Source organism: Hirundo rustica, chromosome 1 (genome assembly GCF_015227805.2).
Source record: "Hirundo rustica isolate bHirRus1 chromosome 1, bHirRus1.pri.v3, whole genome shotgun sequence".
Lineage (NCBI taxonomy): Eukaryota > Metazoa > Chordata > Aves > Passeriformes > Hirundinidae > Hirundo > Hirundo rustica.
In genome coordinates, this window is record NC_053450.1 from 73,695,794 (window position 1) to 73,710,254 (window position 14,461).

General features: G+C 38.9%; 1 protein-coding gene across 7 annotated transcripts in view; it reads right to left on the reverse strand.

Moving 5' to 3' along the window:
* The window catches only part of CTNND2 (catenin delta 2), a 641,697-nt gene that overhangs the window by 28,466 nt on the left and 598,770 nt on the right, over positions 1-14,461 (reverse strand). For 6 of the 7 annotated variants that reach the window (XM_040063932.2, XM_040063974.2, XM_058420269.1 and 3 more), the window contains 3 exons: positions 9,032-9,242; positions 5,697-5,781; positions 509-634 (listed from right to left, as the gene is read on the reverse strand). In XM_040063932.2, the coding sequence (XP_039919866.1) occupies positions 509-634; positions 5,697-5,781; positions 9,032-9,242 (422 nt within the window). The remainder of the gene's footprint in view (positions 1-508; positions 635-5,696; positions 5,782-9,031; positions 9,243-14,461) is intronic. The other variant, XM_040063957.2, reaches the window with a different exon arrangement.

Genomic DNA, 14,461 nt, shown 5'->3' on the forward strand with positions numbered 1-14,461 from the left:
TTGACTCTTTGACATACTGATTTTTCTACAGATGTGCCAGTTTACCTGGGATCCCTTCACAGAAACGTCCAGCTATTGCTTTTTTTTGTAAGAGATGCCATTGTGCCAGAAAACAGCAATGTGCTTGATAGATTTAATCTGCTGTTGCAACATAGTGCTTATCAGTAACTTCCTTTCTCTTTGAAAGGTTCAAACAATCAGGAAAAAGATCAGAGAAATGCTACAAGGATTGTCAGGGAGCTGAATCCCTCTCTGTGAATGTGCTGTCCTCAGAGAGAGCAGAACTCTGCACACCTTCCTTGCACATACTCTCCTAAGTGAAGTGAGACACTTTCCACCTAGAACCTACAGGGTTCAGTGAATTAAACTGTGCCACTTAAAAAACATATTCTTCAGTTAGGCTTTGTTACTTTTGATTCAATGGTCTCCCGTAGAACTGCTTTGGGTACAAATCTCAGTATGCATGAAACACAACAATTCAAGACTGGTCAGCTGACAGCCAGAATACCTGGGTTGGGGAATAGATTCTGGTTTCTTGGCTCTGGGAGAGAGTATGCTGAGCGTGCCATGACCCAGAGTCGTGGGTTGGTGAAAATCCTCTGTCATCAGTCACACTGAAGCTTGGGGACGCCCACTGCCATAAATCAATCAATCAGTCAATCATTTATTAATCAGGTACTTGCATTTTCATAGTTAATATAAAAATGGGCTCTAGACAATGGCTTCTCTATAATGATGTCTTAGCTCCATATTACAGAAGCGGGGTTATCTTAAATTAATACATCCTTTTTCTAAGAGGGTGACATATTAATCTGAAAAAAGCTTTTGCCAATCGTACAGAAATAAATTAAGCCCAACTGAAAGATCAGCACTGCAAAGTACATATGCTCATGGACAATCTGAACACATGAATAGTTCCTTCAAGTCAAGCCACTATTTTTGAGGAATTATTATGCTCTGGATTTGGATCCTTAATGTAGAGTTTAAGTTCTGCACAGACCTTTTCACTAGATAAATTTAACTTAAACCAGCTTCTTTTTGGGGAATGTCTGACTGATAATAATAACCTTACCAGAAGAAAACCCAAATGATGTGTCCCAAGTCTACATGATAGGACATTGTAATTAACATTTTTAAAAGGTGAGTAGGCATATTTTACTTAAGAAAAGACTTGAGATTCTAAAACTCCTTGAGACTAGGGTTCTGAAGTTTAATGCTGTCAATTTTAATGGAACATTTAGTCATAAAGGACTTTCTCATAAAGTCATCCTTCTATTATTCTGAAAGTCACATGAAAAACAAGTCTTTCTCTATATCCACACTGCCTTAACTGCTTCAAAGACTTCAGACAATTCCATGTATTTCTTCCAACCAATGACAGACGAGGCCATCTTTAGAGTGACTCCATTAAATGCCTGTCACAAAAGTATCCCTGCTGTAAATGGCACAATACACGCTGAAGGACGGCCATTAGCTGCCCTCAACAGCCTCCCTGGCTTCCAGCTTTAGGTGGTATTTTTAATCAGGGCAGGTGAAACATTTCTAATATTCCGTGCAGAACAGAAACCTACCACAGTAAGTGGGAAAGAAAAATGTCTTCTACAAATTCATCATGACCTCTACTTACACACTGGAAGACAAAGTAAGTGTAAACATAATGACAGCATGTAAACATATTATGTTGGAGCCTAAGTGGTTAGGCAAAGCAGACCAATTAATAGAAAACATATTTCTCCTGACAGCTCCTCCAGCTCTTTAACACTACACACATTTAATGTTAATTGAAGCCTTTTTTTAGCTAATAAATTTTCTTTCATGTTCATGTCATTTAGCACAACCCTTTTGCTCAAATTTCCTCATGCAATTTAACAAGCTATCTGTATTTAAGAGTAGTTGGGTATTTTCTTGAATATTGACATAGAGAAGAGTTTACCAGCTAATGGAAATTTGCTCTCTTATAGAAACATCTGTATTTTCTCAGGCGTCCCCAAACCTTCAACCAGTGAATACCCTAGAGACTGGGGTGGGGGTCAGTCAGTCATACTGAGTCAAAACCAGGTACCTTTAAAGAAGCCACACAGTACTTCCTTGCACCTTGCTTAAGAGGCTGAGCATAAATGGGGCAGGATCTGTCTTTCTGGATGCTGTAAGCAGCACTTATTTCTCCTGCTTGCTCTATAATACAGGTTGCCATGACCCTTGAAGAGGAGGGGTGTACCAGGAGTTTGAAGCATAGGAACAAATTGTGGAATAGCTCCTATACCTTGTTTTTCCAAAGTGTTGACCCAAAGACCCACCCATGGGGCTTTGGGCCATGGGACCACTAAGGTTGTTTGAAAATCAGATTTTAAGTAATTTGGAACAGATTAACGAAAACAGAGAGAGATAAACGATCATTTATGAATATATGTCTTGCTTGTAGAAAACAAAGTTTGAAAATGATGGTATCATCTTCGGGAGACCGTATTTCCTCTACTGATGAGAAATGTGATCACCTCCTTTCTAGAAATTAAACATGCTAAATAATCTAATCACTGTCTATATGTGACTGAACCTGAACATTTTTTTCCTCTTGGCAGACTTTTTCAGACTAGATTTCTGTACCAGCTATTGCTTGTAAATTAAGCAGTATTTCCTATGAGCTCTTGCATGATGAAGGACCTGCAACTTTTGGGGTGGCTGGCAACTCCTTCATTTCAAGACTAAATTAATTGCTTCCCCTTTGTCTCTCAAGTCTTCTTTTTCTTCTTCAGTTTTAGGACCAGAAATATTGATGTATTTTACAACTTTTCCTTGTTGGACTGAGTTAGGATAGTGCCAACTTATCTAGACCAGGGAGCAAAATTGATTTTTCTCCCTCAAAGCACAAGCCTACAGAGGACTATCTAACACTACTTCCCCATTCACAGATCTGAATGCTATTTACTTTCTATGTCTTTTCCACACCAGCCCAGCCTAACAAGTCTGTGTGTCCCACTAAAGCCACAACACAGCTATGAACTGGAAATCCTCGGACAATGGATAGAACCTGCCAGTGGAGGGTACAGGTTGTGGCACAGCTCTGCAAACACAGTGCATAAGGTATTGTGGACTTAAAGTGCATCCACGCCAGTCCCCAACTCTGGATTTCTGTCAGTGCAGTTTATCTTCTGCCAGCTGTAGGAAGTTCCTTGCAATGCTGAGCAAAATTAGAAAAATGAAAGGTTTTAGTGGTTTTTGCTGATCCAGTCATACTTGGACTAAAAACACTGACTGCTACTGTATCTGCCTTCTTTGCCCATTAATACAAAGAATAATACTTCTATTCTTTTTACAACCTCTTACTTTATTGTGAACGTGAGGCTCTAAAATATGCCACAATTCAAACTACTTGGTTACATTGTTTCTCAAACAGAAGCTAAGTGCTGCTGCTTTCACTTAACTATAATGGGATGCTTGCAATTTCCTTGTATTACAATACAAAATTGTGTCTCTGTTGGCCAATTCTTTGAAAGCAATTGTATAGATAGTTTGGTACATGGGAGCAAATTGCTGATGGTTATGCAATGGGATCTACCTGCACTTCAAAAAAAAGGCTGTGCAAGTGCAAGATACTGCAAAGTGCTGATCGCATTACACTGTATGTTCACTCATTTTTAGTGGTACATATATATTTTAATGGGACAAAACAAAGATTGCATTGATCCATTGATTATATTACATAAGTAGTTAACTATTGGTCTAATGCAAACTTCTCTAATTTTCCTATCATAAAACCACTGCCACTGCCTTCCAAACAGCAGTTAGACAGCCTGCGTAAGAGTCAGCCTATTACAGGCAAGTTTAATAAATAGCATAATTTCAAAAAGATTATTGTATGTATTTCAACAAAAAATGAGTATTTAAAATTAACTATCTGAACATTTTGATTAAAAGAAACCTTATTTATATGAGGCTTAACAGCACATATAATGGCATGTAGTTAGTATGCAAATATGTAGCAGAGACTGATTTTCATTTTAAAATTTTGTGTAGGTACTAAGTAGTACAGATATTAATACAATTCTCTTCCTGATAATATAGATAATCTGTCTGCTGTGCGTGTCCTGGAAGCTACCTCTAAAGCTACCCACTATTCTCCATATCACAAGTAAGTATTTGTGGCCACAGAAAATGCCCTTGTAAGCTTGCAAAGTACTTAGTACCCTGAGCATGCTTAGTATGTAAGTCCGTCACCAGCAGACACACCAGAAACCAACAGAGTCCCTCAGGTAGCAGTAAACTCAGCAGCCACACAGCACAAGCATTATTATCTCCTGCATGGAGCAATCCCAGAAAGTGCTTTTCCATCACAGCATATATATACAGACAGAAGGTTGGACATGAGCCAGATATTGTAAGAACCTCTAAGAGATTGTGGTGCAGAACAGCTCAGCCTCTATAGTGCAGCCACCCACATGCACAGTAGTCAGGCTATGCACACTTCCAGTGTGTTACTGCCTTGGATCAAGAAAAGCCTACTCTAGCTCATGTTTCTTCCCACCTCTTAATGGGACAGTTGAGGACCAGCTTGCTACTCGGAACGTCTTCACATATGGTATCCCTAGGGCTGCCAAGGATGACTGAAAATACTGGAAATGAACAATGGGAGAGACTCAATAATCATATTCCTCACTCCTCAGACTTGACACAAGCAGGGCTGAGGCATGCAAAAAGAACAGCATTTCACACAGAAGGTCAGCTTCTGCCAGCTTGAGATTTGGTGCACACATTTCATGTAACTATGATATTTTCTTGTGCAGAATACATACAACACAGACCACACCCTGTGAACCTTCCCTACTTCACCATCCTTATGCCTCAGCCTTAACTAGGGCCTGAACTGAAGATGGCACATGAAGTCTTAGCTCTCTCTGATGAGATTCCAAGTATCATTTACATAAGATGTGACATTCTAAGCAAGAAGACGAAGAGCTAAATCTGCAGGCTGATGCTCACATGGAATGCAATTCAGTTTGGAAATATTCAGCAAGAATTACTGTAAATGTTTTCATTTACTAAGTAGACACTTATGTTTAAAAAGCTATATAGAATGCTGTTTCACAGTGTTATATTACTCTACTGCAATTCATTTTGGAGAGGTTAGCAGCCCTGTGGGAATGGCATGGTACTATGGACACAACAGACTGTCTGAAAACCAAGTATATGCTGCCACTGTCCGCTGACTGATTAGAAACAAAGCTACCAGGTTTCAGCCCAGCCCCATATGTAGCTGGTCCCTAAGCACCACTCCTTCAGATACTCTTGTTTACAATCTCATGAGGAAATCTGGGAGCTGAAGGGCTGGAAATCTGGTAAACTCCTCAGAAAAAGGTGAGGAGGTGTAAGAAGGACTGTTCCAGTAGGAGAGCTTACATATGTTTGTTCTACGAACAGAGGATTTCACTCTCCAGGGCTGTCAGATCCAACATCTTTTGTATGAAGTTACTTTAAAATCAAATTCATACCCCCTTTTCAACACCACACATATTTTCAAAGGGCATTTTTATCTTAAAAGTAGAAATTAAGGAAAAAATAAGAACTCCAAGTATGTGAAACTTTAAACTCCAAGTGAATTTCCAGTCAAATAAACAAGTATTTTGGTCTAAAGTCTCTCAGCCCCCAAATTTGGATAACAGTATGAAATATGATAAATCTAAAAAAACCCCAAGCCTTACCTTCTTGTAGAGACTTCTCAGGTCTCTGTACTGCCACATACTATTGAGGACCTGAGATGCTGCTTTCACTACTTTAGGCGAATGCCTGTTGCACACATACATTAAAAAGAGAGAGAGAGAAAAAAAAAAGAGTGAGAAAGACACTGTTAAATAAGAAACATCACTCATTGCAATTTTCAAATGCATCATTCAGGATTTAAACCCACAAATAAAGTGTGTTTCAAGTATGCCATAAGAGCTTTGCTTGGCATCTTGGAGACGAATGTGTTTTTAAGCAAGGGCAATATACCTTATTTCTATAGTACTAATCAGTCAGTGAGGGGCAAAACTTGTGCATCTCAGTACACAGAGGGATAGTAAGAGGAATAGGAGGTAGCAATTGGCAAAACTGTTGAGGACTCAACTGGCATTATATGTATCTAAGACATGCTACAACTTTTGGCATCAAGGACAAGGAGTCAGAGCAGAATTTTTTTCTCTGCAAGCTGCTGAACTCCAGCTCAGGACAGTGTGCTCAACTCATTAAGATCCCTCAGCAGTGGCCAAAAGAAACTCTAGATGGGTGATGAGCACTAGTTTTGAAATGCAGAACCAAGATGCAGAAATACAACTGCTTTCAAAAAGTTATGATAAATTTCATTAGGAATCCAAACGTGCACTAGGATTTGGCTCACACCATTATCCTTCAATGACAGCAATACAATGTCGTGTTGAAAACCATGTAACTTCACATGGTCTTTATCTTCAGACAAGTTTTGAAAGAAGATCTAAACTACTGTTATAATCAGTTGGTGTCATATATTCCTGCTGGAATAGGTAATTAAAAAAATCTTAATCAGAGAGTATTCATTTCAGTGAGGAAGGGTCAAGTAGAAAAAGACCAGGAAGATAACCCAGCCCATTAAGGAAGCATACACTGTGCAGAAACAAAAATACATATAAAGCAGCAGAATGCTAGAAAACCTTGCAAAGGCCAAAGTCCAGGTGAGGATTGAAGGAGTTTGGGGCAGCCATTGAGGTGATTTATGTTTTACTCAGAAGAGGCATATGGTTTGAAACATCAAAGAGAAACCAGAAAACCAAAAAAAGTTACTGCTTTGGGCAGGGGCCAGGCTTTGGTTCATTCTGTGACTTCTGAGAAGGTTCACTAGTAGGCTGACATGCAAGCTGGTAAAGCATTGTTATGACACAACTGATTCATTAATACATTTCCCTAGTAATTTATTTGGTGTTTTTTTCCCACTTCTATTCCATTTCTCACCCAGAGTACAGCAGTAGGTGGGTAATTGGTGAGTAAACAGGATTTTGATAAGTCCTTTCAAGTATAATTGTTTTTATTATACTTCCAGCTGTACTGGCTAGTGGGGTGCTAGTAAGCATGGAGTAACCAGGAAAATAACTGTGCCAACCACTCCATGAGTACTGAGGAGAGGCAGGAGCTATGTGAAGCTGATACGGGCTTGGCCAATATAAATAATCTTATGAACACCAGTTCTCTCATGCAGTCATACAGGGAGACCGCTCAAGCCCTGGGCATATTCCAAAGGCTATCAGGGCCAGCCCCACACTACTGGCACTGATACATACCAGGATGCATGGCCAGTTCAGTATCCTGCACATTCAGAAGCAGTTGCTTCATACTGGACAAAATGATTTCATACAGAAGTGGTTTACTGTATTAAAGTGAGCATGTCAGAATTTTCTATCAGTCCAACAACCAGCAATTTCGGTTTTCAAGCAATGAATTACCTGTAAGAAACCAAACCAAACTAATAGCACACAGTACTGACATTTCTGAAAGCTGAAAAATGGAACTTTTACTTAAGATGGGCATTTTCAGCACTGTGTGTTGACAGGTTTTCTTGTTCTAGAAGTGAGCAACTTGTGAAAATAGTAACGGGACCGCAGGTCAAAGTACTTGAGAGGAGGGATACATATCATGACTTGGAATGGCATTTTGGAATTATTCTGCTCTACATTAATTAAAACCAGATGTCTTTCACAGTTATGAGGGATATTCAGACAGGGAATTATTCCCTTGGATTCTCTAAAACTGCCCATGATACTTCAAAAATTCCAGACTCAACAGGTATTAGTACTCTTTAACGGATAATGAACAATGCATCATTCTGAGGAAATACACATTCAGCTTAAGATAAATGCATATGAACCTGCTTGCAATGTCAGAACATTTGTTCTTGAAAATATAAACCAAAAATTTAGGTAGATTTAATAATAACAAATATAAACAAATATAAACAAATTGGCAGAGCATTGGGAGCTCCCACAACTGGAATCACATACTTGGTCACACTACTTTTTACCCCTTACAATTTGAATGCAAGAATGTTTCAATAATGAATTTGGTATGAAAGGAAAGGGGTGAAAATAGAGGAAAAATGTGAATAAATTATATTGGCAATGCTCCGATCACATAGGCGAGCGTAAGTTCTCATACCAAATGTAGGGTGCATAAATCTTTCCTTCAGGTTGTGGCCTGGCTTTGTGGGGCTCTTTAAGAGCTCTGATGCTGCAGTAGGCTGTGTGATGACAGCTCCAAGTAGGTGGACTGATGGGTTTTGTACACTACAGTGAAGGCTTTTTGTTTTCAAACTGCCATAGTTCCATTGCACTATACTTCATCAGGTTGACAAATATGAGAACCAGGCTATCTGTTTTAGGCAAAAAAAGGATAAAGAGTGAACTCTTCATGAAGAGTGTGTACATAGCCAAACAGACAAGATGAAACCATAGCTGTTCTGAAAATGTCACAGTTGCCTGCAAGACGTTCTTTGCCTCACAAAGCAGCCTAATGGCTGTCTCAGAAACAACCAGTCAGAAAATCCACAGATCTACTACCAAGCTGGTGGCAGGGAAAAGGGTGCTGTGAAGAGGGACAGTGACTTTACATTCTTCACTCCTAGATCAAGAGAAGCAGTACCAGAACTGTGGTGAGGTCCTTCCTGTCAAAGGACCCCTCCACGTGCATGTCACGCCCTGCGCAGGGGGCAATCCAACTACTCTGATCCCTAACGCTTATCAGGATCTTCTGCAATTGCTCAGAGGTAGGAGTTACTGTAGACAATTACTCTTCCTTAAAATGAACGTGGAGTGCACTCCCCGCACTGCTGATGGCACATCAAAAAGAAACCAAAGCAGAGGGAGACTTTTGGTATTGGCATTGTCTGTTTCTTGTCACCCTTCACACTGGGCATGTGATTTCTGACGGAACGAAAGGATTCAACTCGCGATTGCACAGAGAAGGCAAACACATTCAGGACTAGTAATAACTACTGGAGAGGTTAAAAAGGTGCAAGGTGATTTGCAAAACATACTTGTCTCCTTTACTCTTAGATATGCCAACCAGTTTCTCAATGCCGCCTGCGTCTCGTAAGGCCTTGGCATTCTCCATGTTTTTAGTGATGACTTCATGCAGAGTGCAGCAAATGGCAGTAACGGTGTCATCAGACATGGCCTTGCTCGCTGAGCTGTTGCTGTTGTTAGCGCCTGGCAGTCGGTGGACCAGATCCCTCATGGCATACTTGCCTTTGTTGAAAGAAAATGAAGGGAGAATTCAGAAGATACAGCAATAAAGGGTGACGGAGAAGTACAGGGAAAACACGCAAGACTAACAGCACCATTTGCATCATTGCACGTCATCTAATTGGATACTGGTATTATTTTGGAGCAAGCCATATTTATATGATTGCATGTTCAAGCATTTCACACATTACGGACTCTGTTAATATTTCCATACTGCATCAGTCAGGGACTTCCAACGTGGTTACATGACCCGTATGACAGCGGAACTATGATGGTAAAGGCCAAGTATATGCATGAAGATAACCTGAATACCACAATTCACAGAACCTGGCAAGTCCTCATCTTCCACCAAACGACTCACAGCTTGTTACCAAAAACTGAATGTGCAGCAATTGTCAAAATCACAACAGTGAACTCAAACCCAGTGATGTTGTTATTTGGGAAAAGGTCTTCTCTGAAGATTTCTCCACTGTACAAGGTTAATTCCATTCTACATGCCGCAATTTAACTGGGTTTGTTAGTGTTTCTTAGACTGTATTGCTCAAGAGGATACCATCTTTTTCACACATCCTTAGTTGTATGCACCGTACTGACCAGAAAAGGAGCCTTTCTACATCTATTCCAGTCCAGCATTTTGCAAGGTTTTACTGAATAAAACACTAACCTCCACAACTAAAAATCTCCCAAAATGAAAGGAATTTTTAAAATGGTCACATCAAACATTTAAAGAAATTGATGTTACAGAAATGTTGAAGAAATTCTGTCAGTTATGTTTGGGCTTGATGATCTTTTTCAACCTAAGTGATTCTAAGATTATTACATTTTTTTTCATGCTTAAATAAACATATTTCTCCTTCAAAATTGCCCCTGAAAGTAGTTCTTGTGAAAATAATAAAAAATCAGCTTCTGAGAATATATATATGGCAGGATTAGCACCAGCACAGATACACAAGAAGTCTCACATCAGTTCTAGAGGATTGCTATTATGGTGAATGACTGCTCAGTCCTTCAGTGTGATGAAGAGAAGACCAGAGAAGGCAAAGGCCTGATGAAGTTATTACTGACGTCAGTGAAACAACTCTGAATCACCTTCAGTGCAGCTGTGTGAGGAACCTGCATACAGCAATCACCATGAGTGTATCATGCAGGATGAAAAGGACAGGAAAATTTGAAAATATAAACATAATTAGCAATCTAATCTACATCACATTTTGTGAATGATCTGGTATGATTATTGTATATAATATGATAATTTAATCATTGGATAACTTGAAAGTGTTCTGATCAATTAGGTTTTATGAGTACTTATTAAAAATCTTATTTCTGAATTCATAAATTCAGTTGTTGTATCCATATTTGAAAGCAGAGGCAAGAGAAAAATCACATCTTTTAACTATCAGTCATTGAATAATTATTATTTCTCACAATTTTGCCTGATGTGGTAGAACTACAGTCAGTCATTTGAATAGAATATTCCTAAAAAAACCCCCCCTAAATCTCTGTACTGAACTGTTAAAGATTATCAAATGGATTTTGTGGTAATGTGAGATGTTAGAAAATACTCACTCTATGCTACGTAAAAACATTCCTGATTATAAAAAGCATTAGACTGCCCACAAAATGTGTACAGTAAGATTTGAATCTTACCAGTGTGCTGCAATACAAATACAAATCCTGTTCTCAAACATTTTTATTTCTTTTAACTTAATATTTAATTAACTTGTATTGTTACAATTTTAAGCAATAGTATTAATATCAGACGTAGAACAGTTGTTAGCAGCTCTTTCAGAAATGATTTGTTTGAGCAAACTGAAAATCTTCTTTTCTCCTACACATTAATGAAACACTGCCGCAGAAAAGTCTAAAGTGCTATTTTCTCCTGCATCTGTCTATTCTGTGCAACATGAACACATTAATAGCTGTATATAACTTACAGTGATTACTTCAGTTTGCAACACATATCAAATTAAGCTAATGTTTCAAAAACCAAACTATTATTTGATGTAGCTTTTACTCTTCTAGTGCAGTGTCTGCCACTGGTTGGGACTAAGTACTAGCAGATATATCAGATCAGTGAGACTTTCTTTTTCACTCTGTGCATATATCCGGAATAGACCAATATTCCTTTTTCCTTTTGGACCTCACTTAAATTGCAACAGAGCATCTCAGCACCTCAGTCCTCTGGTGGAATCAGTTCATGATAATCACTTCATTAGCAGCCAAAGAATACATCCCAGAGCACTGGGTGTAAGGAAATCTGGATGGCTGCCCCAAGTAAATTTTTTCCTGGAACTGGTCTAGTATTCCAGGCAGTAGTATTCACACCAGTACATACGCCTAGACTCACAAGATACTTCTTACAATAAATAAAGGCTTTGGAGCTATCAGGAAAAGCTCAGTCGGAAAACTAAAGCAGACACAATCAACAGGGTATAAGCATTCCGGACATGCCAATGCTCACCAGTTCTAACATTTCTGCTGTGCACACCCTTCAGCTGGGCATGAGAGGACCAAGTCAGTACTAGATACTTCAAAACAATAAAACAGCCTTTTTTTAGATAATGTGTAACAGTGGGATAGTACAGCATTCCTTATTCTGCGCAGTTGTAGCAATTCTAGCCCAATACCATTCAATTCTTAATCACATGCATATTTAAAGTAAAATATATTCTGAGTGGGTTTAGCACGGTTTTTTAATTGCCTTCCCCTTATTTCTCCCCCAAAGAATTCCATCAATTTTAGCCTTTGGATATCAAGTCCCAAAAGACTCACATTTTGTAATCTAAAATCTAGTCACTGTACTTCATCTGTGGCAGCTGTACAAGCAAGCTGGCGTCCAGTTTGGAGACCCCTCCTAGCAGAACCTGTAATGTCAATGCCAGGCCTCGCTGCCAGGTGCTGGCTGTTGGGGACACAGGCTTCCCTCTCCCTGCTCTGTCCCCAGGAGGCGGCGGGAAACAGAACTGCCACTTCCAGTGAAGCTGCTCACCCATGTAGGTAAAGCAAATGACCACAATCCAACAGGCATCATGATCACGAACATCAAAATGTCCTTCCAGAGGTTCACCAAACACAGGTGGCACACCAGCTGGAAGAAGGGAGTGGCTGGGCTATGGAGTTGATCCAAGCCACTGTTTACATGGGTCTTAAAGCCTTTTAACACGTGTAGCTGTTAGCATATTTTCTGTGGTTTGAGTACTTCGAACACTGTGTTAACTATGTGAAAATATATTGAAAAAGCAAAAGATTTTCAGGAAACAGGAATTAAGCCATGGAAGTTGCAAGTCAAGGACTATTTTTTTATACTACAAGTAGTTTTTCTAAAACGATGCATATAGTTAATAAATCACAGTAGTAAATTCACAGGAAAAATTCCATCAATTATCAGCTAATTTCTCTTATCTCAGTTAGGTTCCTGCTGCTTTACTACAGATATGAGGAAGAGTCATGTCTTCTAGCATGAGGTACAGAAGAAACCTTGCTCTACAGTGGCATGAATGTGAAGTCCTACCACAGGTACTGTTGCATCAGCCCAACACAGCTGTGGTCCTTGACTTCTGCACTGGTGTATGTTACATTCCGCAGAGCAACTGCACTTTGAATTATGTTTTTCCATGTTAAGAGCCTCTTCTGAAAGCAGACTGAACTGTGTAATGGAAATCAGTGTTGGAATGTCAGCAAAATGTTATCCAGCACTACTATTACCTAGCGCCACTAGTAGGAGAGCTGGGCAATTCCGCTTGCAACACAAGAAGCCTCCCTGAACGAAGAAGTGAGAACTGATGAGGATGCTGGGAAGAGAGGTGAATGTATGTGAGGATTACATTAAAAAGAAATAGACTTGTTAATTTTTATTAGGGTCCGTGCAGAACTACTTTAATCTACAACAAACTGATTTTTGATTTTTATTTTTTGTATTTGAATAACATTACACATTTTGTAAGAACCAAAACTGACTTGAAGCTTTTCAAGAGGATTTACATAAGATGATTAAACATAGCCAACAGCTTGACAAGGAAAAAAGAAAACTTATTTATTTGTTCAATTTCACTCTTAAAGGAGGGAAGAAAGACATAAAATAGACATAACAGGAAAGGGGTTATTTTGTGGGTGCTTGGAAGAGCATTTTTCTGATACTACATTTATAAGTTATTTTTCCAAGATAAGACTTCTATCATTTTCATATTAAGAAGATGATTCATCTAAAACCATGCACTAAGTCTTTAACTGTAAGATGATAGCATCTGCTTATTATTTCAACAGTGAAGATTTAATGTCTTTTCCCTTGCATGACAGAAGTCTCAGCACCTTCATACCTGTTTCTATTACTTAATCAAGGAAACTTTTCACATCAGAGGATCGAATAACTATTGTAAGAGAGATTCAGCCTTCAAAGCCGAACAGCAGACCAAACTATTCTTCTGGTAGATTAAACCAGAGCAAAATCATCACAGATAAGGTTCTACTTCTGGAAATGTTTTCCTACTATTGCCTTGAGACAAATTCGCAACTGTTGTAACATTGTTGAATCCACTTCCATTTTCAGTCATCTCTGAACAATGCCTTTGACACACTGGCAAATTTATTAAGCAGTTGTGACATGGTTCCTAGTTTGAGAGTACAAGATTAGGAAAATTGACCTATTCAAGAAACAAGAAACTCCAAACAGATATTAATTCAAATTCCTGTCCTAGAAACAGATCTTCTATAAAAGTAATTGTTCCCCATTCCCCCCTCCAAAGATATCCATTAATTCACATCATACAGCTAGTTAATATAAAATGGCAAAAAGCCACCATACTGTGTTGTAAGGGTGCAGATATCCTATTCCAGAACTACATATTCTGTATGTCAGAATATATGTGAATTTTCTTCTCTTCGTGCTAACACATGCTGTCCACCTAGATATATGTGGTTTTGGGCACTTTCATCACCCCTGTGTTTTTAATACTACTCAACTTCAGTATTTCACAGACTTATGGAAAGACTATGACTATGAGAGCTTTTATTATTACTTTCAATCATTACTTGATAAATGTGCCAAAACTGTCTACTTAATTCGCATGGAACAGATTTTGGTCATAAGTCAGTGTATTCAACTGGTAGTCTAATAAATTACAGTTTATAATAAATTACATCACATGACAGCAGTGGCAGAAACACGGCCACTGCATTTGATGGTTCATTCCTGCACCGTGCTTTGACTGTTCTAAGCTGTAATA